This window comes from Littorina saxatilis, linkage group LG4 (assembly GCF_037325665.1).
Source record: "Littorina saxatilis isolate snail1 linkage group LG4, US_GU_Lsax_2.0, whole genome shotgun sequence".
Classification (NCBI taxonomy): domain Eukaryota; kingdom Metazoa; phylum Mollusca; class Gastropoda; order Littorinimorpha; family Littorinidae; genus Littorina; species Littorina saxatilis.
The window spans coordinates 16,385,595-16,401,570 of NC_090248.1; the positions used below are offsets into that span (position 1 = coordinate 16,385,595).

General features: G+C 47.4%; 1 protein-coding gene across 3 annotated transcripts in view; it reads left to right on the forward strand.

Moving 5' to 3' along the window:
- Window positions 1-15,976, forward strand: part of LOC138964089 (ankyrin repeat domain-containing protein 26-like) — a 609,546-nt gene that overhangs the window by 479,575 nt on the left and 113,995 nt on the right. For 2 of the 3 annotated variants that reach the window (XM_070335974.1, XM_070335975.1), the window contains exon 46: window positions 2,327-2,521. In XM_070335974.1, the coding sequence (XP_070192075.1) occupies window positions 2,327-2,521 (195 nt within the window). Of the gene's footprint in view, window positions 1-2,326; window positions 2,522-7,548; window positions 7,658-15,976 lie in introns of all 3 variants that reach the window. The other variant, XM_070335976.1, reaches the window with a different exon arrangement.

A 15,976-nucleotide genomic window follows, 5' to 3' on the forward strand; every position in this document is an offset into this window, starting at 1 on the left:
TTCCATAAAATTGTAGTCGATGGAACGAAGGATGTTCGGAAGATTTCTGTCCTGTGAGCTGGTACAAATCTTTCAAGTGGTCGTCTTCTGTGATAAGGATTTAAGGATGAAACTAGTGGTGGCAAAAGGTCAACTAAATATAGGGGACATTTACCATGAACCATTTTATGATATAAAATCAATTTATGTTGTCTTTGGCGTTCCTTTAAACTACAAAATCCGCTTTCTTTGTAAATCTTACCATGACTAGTTCTCCGCACACCGCCAATTATAATACGTAAAGCTTCAAGGTGTAGTTTTTCCAGGGTGTTTGACAGGGCTTCGGTACAATTATCCCATAAGGCCAAAAAAAAAAAATAGGTGTGGTTAAGGTAACATAGCCAAAAAAAATAGGGTAGGAAGGTAGGCAATCCCTTTTCTTTTTTTTAAACTTTTTTTTCTAATGTGTACAAATTAAACCTACTTGACAGGGAAATAAGTGTGCGACTCGAGCGCTGTCGCTTTCATTGCGTTTTCTGCACTCGGGTTGTTTTTTTTTTGTGTGTGTTTTTTGTTGTTGTGACAAATGTAATAAAAAGTTATAGGGTCGTCCCCTAAAAATAGGGTAGGTCGGGTTACCGTAACCACACCTATTTTTTTTTAGGCCTAATACATCAACATAGTCAAAATGTGGCAAAATAACGGATTTATACATTATTTCCAAACTTTTTCTGCATAACTTATACTTATAATGCCTTAAACAATTAATCAACAAAGTGGTCTTTTTCACAATATTTCTGACTTGAGCATCCCATTTACAGTCATTTTGCAAAAAAATACCGAGGTGCTTGTGAAGTTGTGTTCATTTGTGTCTTAATAATAATAATAACTGGACATTTTTAAGTGCCTAACCTATGGCTCTAGGCCCTTTACAAAAGAACATATATATACAGAATAGAACAATTAAAAGTACAACCTACATAAAACAAATTAATCATACAGACACAATCATACAGTCTTCCGAAACAATTCCATTGAAAAATAATGGGTCAATTACACATTAATATGCTTCCATTTGAAACTTCGAGGTCGTCATCGTGGATTGATGCCCGACCAAAGCTAATTGAAGCCCGACGGAGCGCAGCGACGTCAATGTCGGCACGTCTTACCGGATCATTCAATGCAAGTGACATGCTAGTATCATCAGCAAACAATTTAATAACAGACTCAATATCATTTATAATATCGTTTATATAAATCAAAAACAACAAACCTGGCCTAACACAGAACCTTGAGGAACGCCTGCTTGTATACCTTTCAGCTCTGACTTAGCTCCTTTAACGACAACTAATTGAACACGGTTTGTTAAGTAACTACAAAACCATGACAAAAGTCGACCTCGAACACTAATCGATTCCAATTTTACTAATAATCCTTTGTGCCAGACTTTGTCAAAAGCTTTCGACACATCAAAAAATACCGCCTGTGTTTCAAAAAACCGCTGTCGTAATTTAAACATACATCATTATATATAGAGACAAGTTGACAAATCGTCGAGTCGCCGGGTATAAAACCTGACTGTGTAGGTGTGAGTATGTTGTTGGATTGTAAAAAGAGATATAAGTGGCTATGGATACATCGTTCCAAAACTTTGCCAACGCAACTCAACAAGGAAATCGGACGATAATTATTACAAGTGTCCACTGAACCTGACTTATAAATAGGCGTAACATTCGCAGTTTTCCAGATTTTAGGATATACTCCTTCCCTCAAACTTCTGTTAAACATATGGGTGAGTGGCTCCGAAATAACATCTATAGCTGCAATGAGAAGTCTGTTGTGGATCAAATCGGGACCAATGGCTTTTCTTTTATCAAGATTTTTAATTACATCTTTTACCTCGTTAACTGACAAAACAATATTACATAATTCGCAATCAAGAAACGGCACTTGAGGAACATCATCATCCATTACATGTACCATAATATTAGCATTGTAAAAACCCGACATCTGGCAAGCAAGCATGATAGAGAAGTAAGGCACAAATTCCCACAAACCTCGTATCTGTATCATTCTGAATGGTGTTTACATGAGAAAAAAAACTCTAATGATCCTCTATGAGGCTTTGCAGTTCACTGTTTTCGATGCATTTTCACATACAAGCTTTTGACACTAGCATTAACAAGTTTCCAAGAAAGCTAGTGATTCCCGTGTCTTCCCTAAAGGCGCGTAGAATTTTAAGGGAGGTAACCATGCAAAAAAATGTCAGATGCGAGGTCTTGCATTTACAGCGACAATATATACATGACTGAATGTAAGAGAACCGTGTGTTTGTTGACTGCTACAGTCTCAGGTAGAGAGCGGTCAGGTGGATGTGGAGGAGCTGCAGAAGGAGATGGAGATGAGGTATCGCCGAGAGCTAAACAGCAAGTTGGATGAAATCAACACTTACCTGGAAGCGCAGGCCCATGCTCGTGATCGCCTAGATACTTCACGCACTGATAACGAGACCCGGCTAGCAGCAGAAACACGACATCTCCAGGTATACTTGTCATCTTATCTAAACAATAGTTATTGCCTTGATTAACTTAGTATTTGTGTATTGACGATTTTTACCAGATAAACTTACCTGGAGTCACTCATGGCTGCTTTTTTGTCATCGTTTGACAGGTACCCACCCAAGTCAGGGTTTGCTAAACTGAAACGTATGTATACCATCAGCAGTTTGATGAAAAAATGCTGTCCATACTAAAATCTGCCACTGCAAACACTCTCCCAAATGTCCCTGCGGTTGTTGCCTGCTGGTGTTTCCTGGAGGGCTTTCAGTGATGCCTCTGCCATGGCAGCTATTCGTTTGAAAAAATACAAAGTTTCATTGACTTTCATGCAAGCTAGGAGTCAAAAACTGCACATTTTGTACGAATTAATGTTAGGAATTCTCCGGACAGGAAAGCGTGGCCCTCGATCAAGTTCACATCATATAGTGCAGGGGTGTTATGCATGTTAACAGTGCGTGCCATCTACCGCGAGGTACACAGTATGCACGAGTGGCGACTAAACGCATATATTACCGCCAAAAGTGGCAACTAAATTTAGAAGTGCTCCGGAGGTTGTCTAAATGATTAGTCACCGACAACAGCGAACAGAATGTCCAATTTCATGGTTTTCCACCTTAAATCAAACACAACACAACTGGTATCATGGCCAAATATATATTTATTCAAACTTTAATCAATATACATCATACATAAAACACACACATTCAGTTGACAATTCACCCTGTTAGACACATCACTCACTCTCACACTTTCACACATTAAAATGATACTTAGAATGAAAACATGACTAGACGTTTTAGATATAAAAAAAGTTCACGCCTGCAGGCACAGTCCAACCCGTTAGTGGGATATTGGGGAGAAACATGAAGTTAAGGAGTTGTGGAAGAGGGATCAAAAAGGTTCTTGGTCCAAGCTATACATGAAGGATCTGGCTGCGTGACCTAGAGAGTACATACAACAGGGAGTTCGGGGATATGTGGGCCGCAAAATTCAGTGGGGAAAGCAACATGGGGCGTGGGAAGGCGGAGAGGAGGGAGACCAGATGCTCAGGCTGTCCTGGTAGGTGAAGGCAGGAGATGACGTCAGGGATAAGGTTGTCTGCGCCTGGGATGTGGATGGCGGAGACTGGGATATCCGGTGCGATGGCTAGCGAGCTGAGTTGGTGCAGGAGACGGGCGGTGGGAGAGCAGGGGGAAGTGCCCTTGTTCAGCATGGCTTGGGTAGCAGAGTTGCCCGACTGCGAGTTTATGGTGACGCCACGGAAGGTAACTTGCTTTTAAGGTCATCGCCTAGGCGATTCCATAGGACAAGGAACTTAGAAGACGTATGACAGAGTTCAAGGCTGCCTGGCATTTACTCAAAGTTAGAGCACAGATGAAAAAATCGTCAAGGTACACGACAACAGCATCAAAGCCCTGGCGTCGCAAGTGACATCGGATTGATTGAGTGAGGCGGTGAAAGATGGCGGGGGATTTTCTGGCGCCAAAGGGAGGTGCGTGTCGCGTAGGAAGGTCGGGGTTTTGTCGCCGTCAAAAGTCCAATGCAGGCATGTCCACTGAGTTGAGGAGGGGTGAATTTTTGACTGAGCGCTCTTTGGTCAATTTTTGCCATAAAGCAGTCTTTGGTCACCAACAGGGTCCTTGGTGGCGTTGGCATTGAGACAGGTGGGGGAGAGAGAGCTGAAGTCGTTGATAAGACGCACTCCGCCTTGGGGTTTGGGTATGGCTCTTAAGGGGCTTGTGATGAGAGGGGGGGAATCTAAAATTTTGAAGTGGCCATCAGCTTTTTCCCTCGAATCTGCTCTTCAACAAGTTTGCGTGAGTCTGCAGAAGTGGCAGACCTGTAGTTGGGTGGGTGGTGTGGCTGATCCAGGTTGGGTACGTGCAGGGGGTTGGGGTAAAACGTCTGTGAGGTGAAAACCATCGCAGATGCTGTTAAAGATAGACTTCACTCAGACGCCAGCATGTGGTCAGCTTCCATCTTTATTCAGCTAAAGTTCTTTCCCCCTTTCATACCAATCAAGGGTAGGCCATTTACCGATAACGGTCAAAGGGAGCTAATCTACAACTGCCACAGATGCCATGTAGCAGGAATTCACCATCTTCGTCACCGTCCAGGAGGACTTGCCAGCGTGGGAGCTTGTCGGAGATAAAGGTGAATGTCGGTGAGGGGGAGGTATCTGGCTGTTGGGGGATGGCAGGGGGATGACCAGGGGATGGGGTACGGGTCAGAGGAGTGCCTGGCAGGCGGCTCAGTAGTTTTTTGGGGGGTTTCTGACTGAGGGATGGGTGTGGTGTGCAGAGGAGAGGCAGGACAGGCAGGCCTGGACGTATCTGCATGTCTTTATGGAGCATCCCTGCCTGTTCCAACGGATGCAGATAGGACGGCCTGAGCTGTCAGTCTTCTGATGAGAGTGGGACCGATTAGGGGGAAGGGGCCTTTCCACTGGTCGCAGAAGCAACAACATCAGGTAGGGGGCCTCTGTCATCCATGGGAGCTTGCGTTGAGCCTGCTCTTTCCTGAACTCTCTGTCAAAGAGCAGGACTGAGGCTCATGAAAACAGCTGCGCCATTTGGCAGATTCTGGACAGGTAGGCAAGATACTCGTCAGTTGTTTGCCGGTCAGCTTTGTCTATCCACACCATTTCCTCTTGTATCTTCAGTGCGGCCTCCATTTACTGGGCAATGGTTGCTTTTTCCAGTGGAGTCTTTTTCTCGGCTATCCACCATAGCCAAGTAGTCCACAGATCTAGCACGGAAGCATGAGTACTGTTCACTGTGTTCAGAGAGATACATTCTGAGATCTCTCTGCGCTTACCTCCGGTCTGGTGGTGGGAGTGGCCTGCGCGTAGGGGAGGGGAGAGCACTCAGTAAATCGGTGGCAGTGTTGGGAGTGGGAGTCAGGGCTGGAGTTCTTGGTGTTGGTGCAGACATCTCTTATGTGGGCCCTTGTCTGGTTGCCGAAGTAGTGGGCGATCACTGGAGAAACCGGGCCAGTGAATTTAACAGTAGCCGTTGGGCCAGCAGACCTGTTTACCCTCCCGGATTGTCCGGAATTATTACGGATTTGGGGTCTAAATTCCAGTATTATGGAAATCTACCGAAAATTCCGGAAATTGCGGTCGAGAGAACCTTTTTCGTGTGTGAAAATTCGAAGTCGAAATTGTGGTAGTCACCAGGACTGTGATTTCAAGGCTGACCGAAACAACCTTTTCTGCGCATGTGCACAGCAAGGTATTTGTCGGATTCCGCGGTTTTGAGATCGACATTGGTCCGAAGGGTAATATAGGGCCGATCTCTATGGGGACGAAATGCCAACCAAAAAAGCGAAACTTGTACAGAAATATCGGCAAAACTATTAAGTCAAGTGGCGGTGTCTGGTGAAGTTTAAGAAGAGCGAACCACATTCATTTTGGTGATCGACTTGAGATCAGTGCAACAACAAAGCTAGTCAGTTAGAATACGAGTCACGTGTCCCGAGGTTAGACGCAGCATTAGTTTTAACAAAATGCAGTACACAAATGAACATGGAAACAAACAAAAACACGAAATTATGTTTGGCAAAACATGAGCCTGCTTCGCATCGAGTTTATTTGACCTAGGTCTCTACTTCCACAGAATCTCCCAGACCTGCGAACCGATCTCTCACTACGGTCAGTCGCGCCAGAGACATAGATGTAGGTCTATGGTCGCGCTCATCAGTGACTTGCGCTGTTGCCAAAATTCAAGTCTTTCTGAGTCTAAAACTGATCTCCATTAATATTTCTCCAATATAGCAAAGATCACAGTTCTTTGAATCGAAAAACTTACAACAAAATGTTTAAATGAAATAAACGAATCGGTCCTCTAAAATTAAAGGATGCTTCTGGAGAGAGTTATTATGACTGGTTTTAATGCAGGATGTCTTCTTCTTCTTCTGCGTTTGTGGGCTGAAACTCCCACGTACACTCGTGTTTTTTGCACGAGTGGAATTTTACGTGTATGACCGTTTTTTACCCCGCCATTTAGGCAGCCATACGCCGCTTTCGGAGGAAGCATGCTGGGTATTTTCGTGTTTCTTTAACCCACCGAACTCTGACATGGATTACAGGATCTTTTTCGTGCGCACTTGGTCTTGTGCTTGCGTGTACACACGGGGGTGTTCGGACACCGAGGAGAGTCTGCACACAAAGTTGACTCTGAGAAATAAATCTCTCGCCGAACGTGGGGACGAACTCACGCTGACAGCGGCCAACTGGATACAAATCCAGCGCGCTACCGACTGAGCTACATCCCTGCCCATGCAGGATGTCTGATGTGACAGAATGTAAGGTGGTTTTGTTCACATGCATCTTGACTGTAAATAGTCCAAGGGCGGAGTAGGGGGGGTGGGGTGGGGGGATGTGACAGGGGTTCCGGACCCCCCCCCCCCCCCCTTGCTGTCAAAAAAGCAACAAAAAACACAAAAATTCAGTCTGTGGAAAAAAACAAAAAAACATTTTCTGTCTGTGAAATTTTTGTTGTTGTCGGGAGCAGATATCAATGAAGAAAAATTGCCATTATTTAATACTAACTTTAAAAGAAATAATGAGTGGCTGCTGACACCAGTTTATCATGTTTAAAATCAAGGATAAGCCACAAATTGTTAATAAAATAGCTAAAATTCTTCAGCCAGACCCCCCAACCCCTGGACCCCAGGTTGTACCCCCCCCCCCCCCCACTAGCTCTCTTGCTCCGCCCCTGAATACTGTTTATTTTTTATTTTGTAGATAAAGTAAACTTGTCTTTGTTAACCTGCATATATATCAGGTGTCTTGTGTTGTGTGTTTCTGGTGTGTGTGATCGAGCTTCTGTGTGTGTAGTACAATACTGTTAAACATGGTTATCAATTTTGTACTTGTTTTACATGGTAGCGCGCGAATTAACGTGTCGTTTAATCGTTTTCGAGCTGGTTTATGGTTGATAAAAAAGATGCCTCAAATTACGGAAAAGTACCAGTTGCATTCCTGATTTTCATTTGGGGGGGTAAACAGGTCTGGGCCAGTGTCAGTGTAGTGAAACTGGCTATCAGCTCGGGCGACAGAAGTTCCAGCGACTGAACTGACTTGAAACCTTGGCCTTCTAAGTGCGCCGCTGTGGCTGGTGAGATTTCGAATTGCTCGAGAATATGCTGCATATAATCCTCCTTAGATTTAGATGCCATTGTAGGATACGATCATGGGGAAAACGTTAAAACAGAATGCTGGCGGCTTGCAAGACAGATAGTGTCTGTCGGATGTTGTGAAGGCGTGGATGCGCGCGCACTCACACTGCCACAACATCCGGGCAAGCTAGCACGGCTACCTATCGGTCGTCTGCTACAAGCAAGCCAGTACCTCTGTGTTGCGCCGATTTAAAAACAGCTTTAATAAAAGCTGAGTCATCGAAGTAGACAAGTTTTTTGCCCTCATCAGGTTTTTCGGGCAAAACGCAATCGTTTGAAGTGCTTGACAGACCTGTTTACCAGTACGATTTGGGCGTATTTTGTACGCCAAATTATTATTGGTACAACAATACGCGACACACGCACAAAATACGACTAAGAAAAAGTCTAGAATGCGTTTTCCGGTGTTGGTGTGCTGATTACGGGATGTTACAACTGATACCGGTTTCGGTCTAAGGGAGATAACCCTGACAGCGAGTCTTCAGCTGTGGAAACCTCGTTCAGTTCTTGGCATGTACGATCGTCTAGACAATCGTGGCAAAATGAAGCGGAAAAATTTGAACAGCAGAAGCAGCAGATTTTCTTGGAGAAATATAAGAAAGAGCCAGGAATTGTGGAGTCTACTGTGGGAAAAAGTCGAAAATTTCAATAGTAAATTTTCATTTGATTAATATACTTACCCAATTCTCATAAATGCATTGACTCCAATCTCACATGCTAGATGTCGAAAAACTACTCAAATTACCTGCCCTTGTAAGGGTGGTAACCAAGCTAAAAAACAGACGCCATAGCCGTTGCTATGACCTGAACCCACTTGGTTACCCATAACCCACTGCGCACCACGTGAGCGCCGGCATCCGGAATAATCATTCGAGACTTCTCAAAAACCTTTAGGAAATTAAGTAGCGGGGATGGTTGGGAGGGTATTAACTATGAGAATTGGGTACCGTATTTGACGGATTACAAGACGCACCGTTTTATAAGCCGCACCCCCGACTTTTAACAAAAAAATTGGGACGAGCCACGTATAGGCCGCGTCACTATATTAGCCGCCGTCGAAAAAAATATAATCAGATCGTGTCAATCAATCAAAACAACCAGGCAAACGAAAGTACGGTATTTGGCGAAATCAGCTCCGAGAATAAACAAGTGAAACAAAGAAGAAAAGTGAAAAAGTTTGAAGAAAAATATCATACACACAATTTGTAACCAACACACACATGTAGTCCCGCCCGGAATAAGCTTTTTGACTCACATGCGAAGCAAAAGTGAGTCTATGTACTCACCCGAGTCGTCCGGACGTCCGTCCGTCCATCCGGAAAACTTTAACGTTGGATATTTCTTGGACACTATTCAGTCTATCAGTACCAAATTTGGCAAGATGGTGTATGATGACAAGGCCCCAAAAAACATACATAGCATCTTGACCTTGCTTCAAGGTCAAGGTCGCAGGGGCCATAAATGTTGTCTAAAAAACAGCTATTTTTCCCATTTTTCCCATTTTCTCTGAAATTTTTGAGATTGAATACCTCACCTATATATGATATATAGGGCAAAGTAAGCCCCATCTTTTGATACCAGTTTGGTTTACCTTGCTTCAAGGTCAAGGTCACAGGAGCTCTTCAAAGTTGGATTGTATACATATTTTGAAGTGACCTTGACCCTGAACTATGGAAGATAACTGTTTCAAACTTAAAAATTATGTGGGGCACATGTTATGCTTTCATCATGAGACACATTTGGTCACATATGATCAAGGTCAAGGTCACTTTGACCCTTATGAAATGTGACCAAAATAAGGTAGTGAACCACTAAAAGTGACCATATCTCATGGTAGAAAGAGCCAATAAGCACCATTGTACTTCCTATGTCTTGAATTAACAGCTTTGTGTTGCATGACCTTGGATGACCTTGACCGTGGGTCAAGGTCACATGTATTTTGGTAGGAAAAATGTGTAAAGCAGTTCTTAGTGTATGATGTCATTGCTAGGTTTAGTTATTTGACCTTGACCCTGAAGGTCAAGGTCATGTAAAGGTCAAGGTCAAGCATGTGAGTCGTATGGGCTTTGCCCTTCTTGTTTGGGATGATTTACGACTTTTGCGCACATTTCGAGCAGACGAAAACACAACATGGCGGCTCTCGCTCCCCCAACTATCGCGAGACACAAAAAAACGAAATCGCGCGCGCGCGAGAGCCTGATACATCCGGTGTTTCTCTGTACGCTGTCTTGTCACGACGACTTGTTGACAAACGAAGATTCGCGAAAGAAAGAGAAAAGCGCCGAGTCTTGAGTAGAGAGCTAATAAAATACCGGTCATCGCTAATCGAGCGAAATGAAAATCCGCGGCGACTTCCATTAGGTGAATGCTATTCAAGTTTAGGTAACGTTTTAGCCGCATCTTTTTATAAGCCACAATGCGATTTTTTGGGGAAAAAAGTCGCGGCTTGTAGTCCGTCAAATACGGTAAGTATATTAATCAAATGAAAATTTACTATTGAAATTTTCGATTAAATTACATATTCTTACCGCAATTCTCATAAATGCAGATTGCTCCTAAAGGCGGAGGGAACTTACTTATGTCCCTGAGAGAACCTGTCCTGCAGAAACTAACGAGGGCCAGGAAATGGCCCCATCAAGTCAAGAGCAGATGTCCAGGAGGTAAAAAATTAATGAATACGTCATCAGACCTCCAATGAGCTGTTGGCAAAACTTCGCCTAGGACTCCTGAACCCCTGTAAAGGACAGAGGGAGGACTGAACGCCCCCCCCCCCCCCCCCCCCCCCCCCCGTTGCAATAAGCCACCACTCATAGGCCTGTCCTATGAAAGTAGCAGCGCTTCTTGTGAAAGTCAATTTAGAGATGTCTCTTTCACCTATAGTGTTAAGAGATAAGAACAGGAGCTTTTGGCTCTTAGTTCCAATTGACTTAGCGCAAGCTACGTAGGATTTTAAAGCTCTAACCAGACAGATAATTCCAAAACGCCTGGAGCGAGAATCCTCCCGAGAGGAGGGAATTAAATCCCGGAGGAGATTGACCAGGTTTCTTATTCTTGGCAAGGAAATCAGGCCGAAAATGCAGTGAAACGGAATCATTACGTTCAAAGGCAACATCCTCCGGTAAACCCAATAGCGCATGGGTCTCGCTGCCCGTGAGGGCTGAGGCCCAGAGTAAGAGGAACAAAGTCTTACGCGTTAAGTCTAGCAAACTAACCGAGTGTAAGGGCTCAAAATGCCAATGAACGCAAAAATTCCCAAAACCAGAAACAAATCCCAAGAAGGGAAAGGGGTACGCCTCTTAACCTCTTTCAACAAGGTCCTTTGATCATGCCCGCAAAAGCGCCATGAACGTCGATAGAGAGGCCTATTTGTTTCAAAGTAGCTGAGATAGCCGAAACGCCGGAACCTCAGAGAAGAGGCCGAGCTGCCCAGAGCCGATAAGAAAAAGAGGTGATTAGCCACCTGGATTGAGTGGGGCGCTAAGGAGTTGAACCCCTGCTCTATACACCACTTGGCCAAAGAAGGCCAATGAGAGGCATACACTGAGGAAGTGGAGGACCTATGTGCTTCATGCACCCAGTCCAGCGTCAGAACGGAAGCACTCCCATTCTGTAACGCTATCAGCACAACCTCCAGTTGTGTATGCAGAAGGCCCATTCCGTGTGCAAGCCCTGAGAGGTCCTGCTGAGCGAGTCGGCCAGAGTATTGAGCCTGCCGGGGAGATATTTCACCGAGATGTTGACTTGGTGTGAGAGGCACCAAATCAGAATCTCGTAAGCTCTGTCTGACAGGGAGAGAGATCTTGCTCCTCCCTGCTCGTCTAAATAGACAGCAACCATAGTATTGTCCGTATGCAACCGGACATGCCTGCATATAGGCAGAGAGAAAAGCTAGTAGACTGAGATCTACTGCTCCTAACTCCAGGTGATTGAAATGCCAAAGGAGTTGTGTCTACATCCAAGCCCCGAGACTGTGATTGCCGATGTGGGCTCCCCATCCGGACAGAGACGCATCCATGAAGCGGTCTAAGTCCGGAGGGGGCAAAGCTAGGGAAAACGCCCTGAGTGATCCAATTGGATTCCAGCCACCTATTCGTGTGAAGGAACCCACCCTGGAGGAGGACCCTCTTGTCCCAGACCTGTGAGGCCGAGTCCCAAAGAGACTTGAGGAAAGACTAGAGGGCCAGCATGGCCATCGATTCCATCTGACCGAGGATCGAGGCTAACGACCTCGCAGAGGTCTGCTGTCGTGCCAGCCTGGCAGTGATAAGAGCCTAAAGCCTCTCTATTCTCTCCTGTGAAGGACGAACCTTCCAAGAGACAGTGCCGAACGGCATGCCCACCTGGGATGGGAGCAGCTCAGATTTTGCCTGGTTTACCGAGAACCCCAGGTAAAGAGCCTAGCCGGTTCAACACGATCTGAATGTGCAGCTGGCAAGCTGATTGACTCTGATAAAAAAATCAACCAGTCACCGAGGTACGCCCAGAGACGAATACCTCTCTGTCTGATCAGAACACACAACTGAATGCCCACCATGGTAAAAACCCATGGAGCCAGCAACAGCCTGAAGGGCAGAGCCCTGAACAGAAAAAACCTGGTGACCCCAGCAGAAACGGAGCCACTTCCTGTCTGCAGGACGCATAAGGCAGGCTCGTGTGAGAGCACAGAGGAAAATCTCAGCAAAAGCTGATAACTCTAGACCATACCATCCCACCTCCTCCAGAGAGGAGAGGGAGGAGTCACTGAACGAACCATCCACTTTGTGACCGGGAGCGTATCAATGCGCTGCTACTTGTCCTTGAAAGAAGGGCAAGACTGAGGCTTCCGAGTAGGTTTTAACAAAACCCCGAAAAATGCCTGTCCCTTGCTTCCTGTAGCCGGTGTGAAAACAAACCCCTTTTTGCAAAAGAAGGAGATCACACCGGGTGAAGACAGTGTGGGTATAGAGCCTCGCTGACGAACTCATCTGCTCGGTGATGACCCTAGCCAGAGCTGCTAGCAGCGTGGCTACGGCCAAAGCCGAGGCATCCTCCCTGAACCGAAACGAGTCCAGGGAGGTTGTGATGGCTCGTGTGAGAGCACAGAGGAGAGTCTCAGCAAAAGCTGATAACTCTAGACCATGCCGTCCCCCTCCTCCAGAGAGGAGAGGGAGGAATCACGTAACGAAACACCCACTTTCCCTGTGGTCTATTTGTGAAGCAAAGAGACTAGTTCCGGCGGAACGGGAAAACTAGCCCTTGGCAACGAAAATGTCTGGATCAGATTCCGAGACTTGACATTCCAACCTATCTTCTTCTGCACTAAAAGTGAGAACGAAGTAGCCTGAAACCCAGAAGCCAGCCACTGGCTAGCAGAAGGAGGAGCGGGACCATGCGCATGAAGCAGCAGGAAAGGTGTAGGCTGAAGACCACTACCCTGAGGCGCGGGTCAAGCCAAGAGCTGCGACATGTGGTAGGCAATCACAGGAGACTCCACAAATCGAAAAGATTGCGAGTCAGCCCGCATAGACCTAAAGTCATCCGCGGCAGAGGGGGGAAGCGAGACACCCTGCTCCGAATCCGCCACCCCTTCCGGGAAATATTAAGCTGCCACAGCAGCCGCTTTTTGCATAGCGAGCCTAAAAGCTGTAGGCAGCGCTTCACACTCTTCCTCCTCCACCGAGGAGTCCCGAATCCCCACCAGCAGCTGTGTCCAAACACAAAGGCCCTCGCCGCACTAAAACTCCTGCTGATAACACTGCCCAGAGTGAGAGTGAAAAGCGTGATCTGTCTCTGCCTGCCAACCCACACCGCTCACCTGACCTGAGGGGGGAGAGGGGTGGGTAGTTGGCACAGCGCCCTGCCGAGAAGGAGGGCGATTGGGGGTACGAGACAAAGCCGAGCCCGGCCAGCCGTACCCAACCCGCTGTGCGAGAGAAGCGTCCCCGTGCAGAGAAGCGGTCTGACTGGTTTGAGCCACGCCGCGCCCCGATTGGGGAGGGGGGTGGCTCGTCACAGCAGTAAACCCCTGGAGGGGGGAAAGACGGGATGAGAGACGCAACCGTAAACGGCCGACCCCCACCCGTCCACCTGCTGACGTCCTGTAGCCCCACTGCTCACCCGCCCCGAGGGGGGGGGGTGACGGATGCTGGCGGAGGACAATTACCGCTGGTAACGCTCGAGACTGCAAAGGCAGTCTAACAGCCCCACCCTGTCCAGACCGGTGGGTGGAAAAAGAGTGGGCAGCTGACACAGCCCCCTGCCCCAAATGTAACGTAACCTGGAAAGGTCGTACGTCCAAACCCCAGCCGTGCTGACTGGCTTGAGCCACGCCGCGCCCCAGGTGGGGAGGGGGGTGGCTCGTCACAGCAGTAAACCCCTGGATGGGGGAGAGACGGGATGAGAGACGCAACCGTAAACGGCCGACCCCCACCCGTCCACCTGCTGACGTCCTGTAGCCCCACCTATCCCCCACCCCGAGAAGGGGGGGGTGAAGGTTGCTGGCTGAGGACGATTACCGCTGGTAAGGCGGTAACGCTCAAGACTGCGAAGGCTGTCTGACAGCCCCCACCCTTGTCCACTCCAACCCAGAGGATGGAAGAGAGTGTGGGCCGCTGACACAGCCCCCTGCCCCAATTGTGGCAGAGGAGGGGTATGTAACGTAGCCTGGAAAGGCTGTATGTAACGTAGCCTGGAAAGGCCGTACGTCCCACCCCAGCTGTGAATGAGCGAAAGAAATGCCAGGCGGGCAGGAGCCTGCAGACTGGCTGTGCTCAGGTTGTAACACCTCCCCTAAAGGGAGGGACGTGGGTCTGTCAGCAAACTGATCCTCACCACGCGAACCCGTAAGAGCACACTTACCGTACCCCCCCAATCCCCCCTCCCGTAGGTAGGGGGTCTGCATGACCGACTCAGCCTATGCTAAAAGCAAGGTGAGCGGTCAGAGGCAGGCAGGGAGCAAGCCCCCCCCCTCCGAAAGGAGAGAGTGCTCGTGAACAACCCAGTACTACCAGAGGCAGAAAGGGCTGAACCGAACTGGCCATTTGCACCAGACCACGGTGCGAAGCAGCAAGCCCCCCCCCCCCCCCCATGCGTAACGCACTGAGAAATACCAGAGGTAGTCAGAGTGGTCAGAGGCAGGTAGGGAGCAGGCCCCCCCTCCTGAAAGGAGAGGGTGCTCGTGAACAACCCAGTTCCACCAGAGGCAGAAAGGGCTGAACCGAACTGGCCATTTGCACCAGACCACGGCGCGAAGCTGAAGTAGTAGGGCTGCCAAGGAGTACGCCAGCAGACGTCGCCTAGGCCCAAGGGCCCCCTCCAGCCAGCAAGGAAGTGTCCGCCACAGAGGGCGGGAGAGCGGGAACCGCCGATAGTGCCTGAAACTGCTGAGAAATAAAAACACATATTTCATCGTTAAGCCCACCGAAAGTGGAAGACACTGACAGGTTCTCCTTAAGAGGAGATGCGGTCTGGAGAGAAAAAACGAAACCTTATCCGCCTGAATAGCTACTACAAAAGAAGTACTACTCGAAGGGTCGTCGACCCACACGGAGGTTTCTAAATAGGGCTAGAAGCTTTATCCCCTTCCTGCCTCGCACTAAGTTACTGCTTGCTATCGGCCATCTTGGAAAAGCTAAATGGCCGAAAACCGTAGCCCACTAGAAAAGTAAAATTTCTGACGCGGCTGTAAAACCAAGCAGCTAACAACAACAATTCAATTCAATAAAAAGGGCAGATCTCACCAAATGAATGGCGAAAAGGCTCCCACAAGCCTGTATCGTCTAAAAGACGAGGGCTAATGAAGTCCAAGTGAGCAGTCGAATTCCGCACATCCTACGTGCGTCGTCGAAAGTCGAGAATGATTATTCCGAATGCCGGCGCTCAGGTGGTGCGCGGTGGGTTATGGGTAACCAAGTGGGTTCAGGTCATAGCAAAGGCTATGGCGTCTGTTTTTTAGCTTGGTTACCACCCTTTCAAGGGCAGGTAATTTGAGTATTTTTTCGACATCTAGCATGTGAGATTGGAGTCCATGCATTTATGAGAATTGCGGTAAGAATATGTAATTTAATCATGCACACTGCAAGTATTGTAAATCAGATTTCTCCGTTGCCCATGCTGGGAAATATGACATCGAACGACACTGCAGTTCCAAAACTCACCTGGACAAGGTTGCTGCAAAGAAATCCGCTGAAAGCTGCCAAGGAATTATGAAGTTCATTCCCGCAAAGCAAATCCTGCCAGAAGAAAAGGCTGTAGTCCGTGCTGAAGCAATGTTTTCTGAG